The sequence below is a fragment of the Nannospalax galili genome, unplaced genomic scaffold (genome assembly GCF_000622305.1).
Source record: "Nannospalax galili isolate Female #2095 unplaced genomic scaffold, S.galili_v1.0 scaffold329, whole genome shotgun sequence".
Lineage (NCBI taxonomy): Eukaryota > Metazoa > Chordata > Mammalia > Rodentia > Spalacidae > Nannospalax > Nannospalax galili.
In genome coordinates, this window is record NW_008360321.1 from 3,123,459 (window position 1) to 3,129,646 (window position 6,188).

At 34.6% G+C, this 6,188-nt stretch overlaps 1 protein-coding gene across 1 annotated transcript; it reads left to right on the forward strand.

Annotated features, from left to right (window-relative positions):
- Positions 1–624: 624 nt before the first annotated feature.
- Defb114 (defensin beta 114) lies at positions 625–5,555 on the forward strand. Its single transcript, XM_017796123.1, has 2 exons — positions 625–682; positions 5,419–5,555. Exons 1-2 carry the CDS (start codon positions 625–627, stop codon positions 5,553–5,555), a joined length of 195 nt encoding a protein of 64 aa, XP_017651612.1.
- The last annotated feature ends 633 nt before the right edge of the window (positions 5,556–6,188 follow it).

Genomic DNA, 6,188 nt, shown 5'->3' on the forward strand with positions numbered 1-6,188 from the left:
GAATAGATGATGATGACAGAGAGATGATGATAGATGATAGATCCTCGTTGAACTTCACTAGAAAAAGGAGTTCTGTGAATATTTAAATTGCATATGAAAAGTAATAAAATTTAATCATAAAATAAAGCTTCATATTTAGTCTTTGTAAACTGATATATTAGGGTATTATATACAATTAAGGAATTTTAGATATCGAAACACACTAATGAAACTACACATCAGATTAGAAACTGTATTTTTAAAAGTAACCAGTGTTTAACAGAGCATATCATTGTTTTACATATGAAATGGTAATTAATATTTCCTTTAAGTTCTCTCTATGCACACTGCCTTGTGCTGGTTCTCAGATGATAACCACTGACGTAAAGACACCGTGCCACACTTTCCCTCCTCTCTGAGATTTCTTCGCGGAAGCCCAAATGTTTTCAAGATTTTTTAGTGTGATTACTTCTACCCACAGCCCTACTCAGTGGAGCAAATACAAGTATTCAAAATCAAAACAATTTCCGATTAAAGAATTTGTCTTTCATTGGACAAGTATAAATAATATATGTCTTTTGACTTTTAAAAAGTCCTCTTAGCTCTAGATTTTCTTACAAAATTTTCGTTAGCTTCTCCTACAGAATGAAGATCTTTTACTATCTTCTCTATTTCCTGTGTTATATGGCCTTCATTCTACCAAGTAAAATAAATATTTTTGGACTATTTGTAATATATAGCTTCTAACTAGAAATAGAAATGCCAGTTGATCAAACACAAAATGTAGGTTCTTCACACAATCTTCTCAGTTAAAGAAGGGCTTTAGCTACATTGAATCTTAATTTGTCAATTGGAAAACATCTATAGGATGGTATCTTAGTTGAACAATGATGTGGACTGGCTGTTGGTAAAACCTAAAATTAAGAAAGATGTAGTGAAAAATGTTCATTGTACATGGACACATGTAGAACAGAGTGGTCCAAACAGGGTAACGCCAGTCTAGAGGAATTGAAGCAAGAAAATTCTACAGGGTTAGAAGTACCTGAATTTGACCACAGAGATACAGAAGGCTGTGTCCACCTCATTCTAAAGAATAGCTTGTTGTCACATCAATCAAGGTAGATACTAAGATTGGCATCATTTATAGCTGTGAAAGAAGTGTCACTCCTCAACTGTACAATGAATTATAATGTATTAATTTCTATATCTTTGTAAACATTAAAATAATATAATCAAAATTTTTCATGCTTTGAGGGGACAAGGTAGTATTTCAAAGTGCACAGGAGAATGATGCAGAGAAAAAATGGGCAAGTAGTAGAATTTGTGATTCATGTGTAGACACTTCTTAAGATAGCCAAAAATAGGCTGTAGACCTCAAATAGGAGAATCTAGGTGGATTTAGTAGCAGGAAAACATGTTAAGGGTCACTGGCAGGCTGAGGTGGGAAGACTGAAAAAGAGATTCTCTCCTGTGGTGAAGGAGACAGTTGTGTTACTAGTGATCTAGGTTTAGTATGTTAACATCAAGGCAATTAAATCACCAAACACATGTAGTTACTTGAAAACTATAAAGAAATATAAATATGCAAAATAGAGAACATAATAATAATAATAATAGTAAGAGATGACTATATACCTTAATAACAGACCTAATAAATACCAAAGCTACTAAAATACAGAAGATTCAAAACTGAAAATTAACCAATCTCTAAATAAAAAACTGTATCTCAATGAATATTAGAAAAGATTTTGACATGAATGGTAATAAAAATGAGAAAAACCAAAGTTTATGTGGCCATGATGTAATGCTGAAAGAATTTGAAATATGTTTACACTTCCTGTAACCACATGTCTGAAAGACTGAAGGCTGAAGATGTAATTTATGAAGCTAGAAAAAAAGTCAAATTAAATTCATGGTGAGAGCAATGTAAGACATAGACAGATTCTAACAAACGATCAGGCAGTAGAGAAAACCTTCAAAGGCTACACTTTGTTTCTGAAGAATACTAAATTTAGCAAAGTTTTAAAACTATAGAGAAAGCAAATGAGGGAGAAACCTGAATTCACAAATATGTACCAAATATTAAAATGATGCTATATACATAATTAGAACGTGATTACAACACAGTAAAATTATAAAGTGGATAATACTTAGGAAAACATTCAACATACTAAGGGATAACAACAACAACAATAAACAAACAAACAAAAAAACAGACCGTGGAGTATTTAAAGTTATCAAAGCAAGAGAATTTGATATCCAGAGCTAATAGTTTCACTCCTGAGTTGCAAATATTTAAAGAAAAATAATATCTCTATACACAAATTCTTCCAGAAAATTAAACTAGAAAAGATTTTTCCACGTTATTTTATGAAAGTAACACTATTGGTATAAAAAATAATGACATTTAGAGAAACTTATAGGCAAATCTCCATCATGAATATGAATAGAAGAGCCTTCAAAACTAAAACACAGAAATAAATTGCAATCATGTTGCTTTTTGAGTTCTTGGCTTTTAAGACTAGTATAAGTTTCTAAAATCAATGTCACCACATGAATAGACTAGAGGAGAAAATTTATTAGGTTGATCAATAAACAGGATTGTTGATAAAATTTATTTTTAAGTATTCACAAATAAACAATGAACACAATTAAGTGTTTACATCTAAGAAGGTTTAACTATTTAAAATATGCAATAACTATCATAAGGGACAACATAATCATATTTTTAATTTTCAGTTAATAAGTAAAATAATTATGCAGTTCGCATTGAATTAACATCCTAGCCAGTGCATTAATTAAAAAGTACAATTTTTAAAGACTAGTAAATTTAAAGATTATCACTCTTCAATTTATTTGCAAAGCGTTCCTCTGATGAATTAAAAGAACAAAGGGAATTTACTCATGCTATTCAATACAAAATCAATATACATCAAAATCACTTGCAGCTGCATAGAATAAAATAAGCGTATCGGATCCCCTGGAGCTTGAGTCAGGGATGGTTCTGAGCCTCCATGTGAGTTGCTGGGATCTGAAACTGAGACTGAGAAGCGCTCTTCAGCACTGTTCCATCTCCCCAGTCCCCAAACTCAAGTTTTTAAGGAGGTATTCTGCACTAATGGGTTTGAGGATTCACTGTGAGAAGCTCTTCTTCCAATTTGATCAGAAGAGTCAATGCACTCTTAACCACATTAAAGGATGTTTGTCTGGCTTTCCCTATTTGTATGTGAAGTCTCTATAACATTTCTGAAATTTGTAAGGACATATTAAGCACTAAATAACAATGACGATTTTCTTATCAAAAGAAGGCTTCAATGGAAGGATTTGTTCAAAAGTATAATGATGCGCTGTAAAGAGAGAAGCAGGAGCTGAAGAGATGGCTCAGTGTTAAGATCACTAACTGCTCTTGCAGAGGACCCGGGTTCGGTTTCCAGTACCCAGATGGCGGCTATCAGCCATCCATAGTTCCAGTTCCAGGGGATCTGACGTCCTCTTCTGACCTTCACAAGCATTGCATGACATGGTGCACATATATACATGTAGGCAATACACTCATACAGTTAAAAACAATAAAATATTTTTAAAAAGAGAAAAGCACAAATGTAGCAGAATAGAGAATCCAGAGAGAGAGCAACGTGAGGTATAGCCACTTCCTGAGGACGATGGCTACTCAGAACAAATACCTAACAAACTTTGCAATACGTAAAATAGGGCTATGAGGTCAATCCGCAGGTAAATGAGGTTGCCATTAAGTCTGAGGAACTGAGTTTGATACCCAGAACACATGTGGTGGAAGGAGAATCCTGACTCTGCAACTTGTCCTCTGACTCTCTGACTGCCATACGTATGCTGTGGCACGAACACACACACACACACACACACACACACACACACACACAATTAATTAATGTGTTTTAAATAAAAAAGTAAGTAGAATAGATTTCAGTGCTGACATATAAATTAAAACAAAACTGGACCCCTTCCTCTTACCATAGCCAAAATCCAATCCAAGTGAATTAAGCATTAAATATCAAAAAACACTTCACATAAGTTACAGTAGAAGAATTTACTGACAGCTTTGCCATACAAAGGGCAATATTTTTAAATTTCATTATTTAATTTACTATGTGTACACAGGCACGTGTGTGCCACATCATAGATATTTAAAAATAATGTGTATTTGTCATAATTTTAAAATATAAAAGTTCTTTAAAAATTTTCATTGAAGTTTTGCCATTTTATACAGTATTGTTTGATGGTATTTAGATGCCCACCCGATTCCTACATCCCATTACTGCCCCCCACCCAAGAGAGTCTGATTTGTGTCAGCAAATGTACTTCACTGTGGGTGCATCCACTGGAGCCTAGTTAATGTACCAAGAATCCCATTTTTCAAAGAAACCGTCTCTGCCCGCCCCCCAGCAGCCATTTGTTGCCAGTTTCCTGAGGTGGGATTGGAACTTCTTATCTCCTTCCTCATGTCTATGCTGAGATTTTTTTTTTCTGGTTTGAGCTTGGCTGGGAGTTGTAATTCTGTCACTATTGCTGTGAGTTTATATAAGCAGTTGAGAAGCTGTCTGGAAAACTCTGTTTCCTTGTGGTCATCCAACACATCTGGTGATTGCAATTTTTCTGGCCCTCTTCTGCAATGATTCCTGAGCCTCTGGGGGGCAGAAGTTTGACATAGATAGTCTACTGGGGGACAAGCCCTCTGTAGCCTCTTGTTCGCTGCATGTTGATCAGTTGTGGTGTGGGTTTCTATATTAATCACTGTGTTGAATAAGGAAACTTCTCTGGTGAGAGTTGAGAGATGCTTTAATCTATAGATATAACAAGTCATTAAGAGTCAATTTAATATAACTGTTTAGAAAAAAGCTAGTATTAGCTTCTTCCCTATGTCCTGTGATCTGTGTAGCCTCAGGTTCATAAGCCCGATATCAAAATCAGGTATGGGCTCCATCCTAGAAAGTGGATCTTAAATACAATTAAATCCTATAATATTTGTACCACTACTGCACTGGTGGGTATATCTTGCCAGGCCAGTTGTTATTGTAGTTCACAAGATTCACTACTGGGTAAAGTTGAAGATTATTGTTTCCTTTTGTCATAATTTTAAAATATTAAAAGCTTTTATATGATCTGATGGTTTAAAATAGCTATAAATTTGGAAATAAACATGTCGCAAGGTCATATTAGACAGCACTAGAAAAAACTAAATTCAGCTGAGAAAAACATAAAACTTGAATTTTGAATGGTATGTTAAGAAATGAAGTGATTTCAATTATATATGTCACTATTAAACATTTCAGCATATTCATATTTTAGATATTTTAACTTGAGACAATTGATTTCTAGCATTTTCTGTAATAAAAATGATATATAAATGATACATGCTTTAAAAAGAGATCATTAATTTAAGTTATTCTTCTTTTAATGTAGCCACATGCACCTTGGTGAGTTCTGATGGCTGCTCGCAACGTAAAGGTGAATGTAAGAGAAACTGCCTTGACGATGAAAAGCAAATTGACATCTGCCTCTCACCACGTATGATTTGTTGTACTGAGACAGTGATATGAGAATCTAGTTTGAAAAAGAAGCCAAGCTTTGGACAAGATGCTATATGTGCATTAGTGAATGATAATACGTGCCTCCAAAATAAATAAACACAAACTATATTGCTGTCATTCTTTGCAGTTGATAATTACATTTGTAATGGAATGAGGCAGGAAGTCCTATTTTCTCTGAGTTAGAAGTTTCCATAGAAGTGTGTCTGCAGCTAAGTTCCTAACACATGCATAGCATACATGCTTCATCTTAGAGTTACGGGCCACCTAAACTTGTACAGTTTATATCTTTCCCAGCTTGATCAGGATCTCATTAGAATCTGGATTTGTGAAAGCCAAAACTTAGGGGCTTTCTACTTGTCTAAATAACATAGTAACTTTATTAGAGTCAAGATATAGAGAAACTGAAGCAAGAGGTAAATATGCATAGCAGGCCTAGAGGTGCCTGTTGGCCCTTTCTCTTTTTTCTGTCCAAATTTTGCTCATTCAAAAAGGGGTATGAGGCCTGGAGAGATGACTCAGGGGTTAAGAGCACTGGCTGCTCTTGCAACAGCCCTGGGTTTGATTTTAGCTCCCACATTGTAACTAATAATCTTCTGTAACTCCAGTTCAAGGGGATCTGATGCCCACTTCTGGCCTCTGAGG

Bases quoted from the DNA above. Each gene is read 5' to 3' on its own strand.
- Defb114 (XM_017796123.1), top strand. From the start codon at position 625: ATGAAGATCTTTTACTATCTTCTCTATTTCCTGTGTTATATGGCCTTC. The intron at 683-5,418 runs GTAAAATAAATA...CTTTTAATGTAG, and splicing joins TATGGCCTTCATTCTACCAA to CCACATGCACCTTGGTGAGT.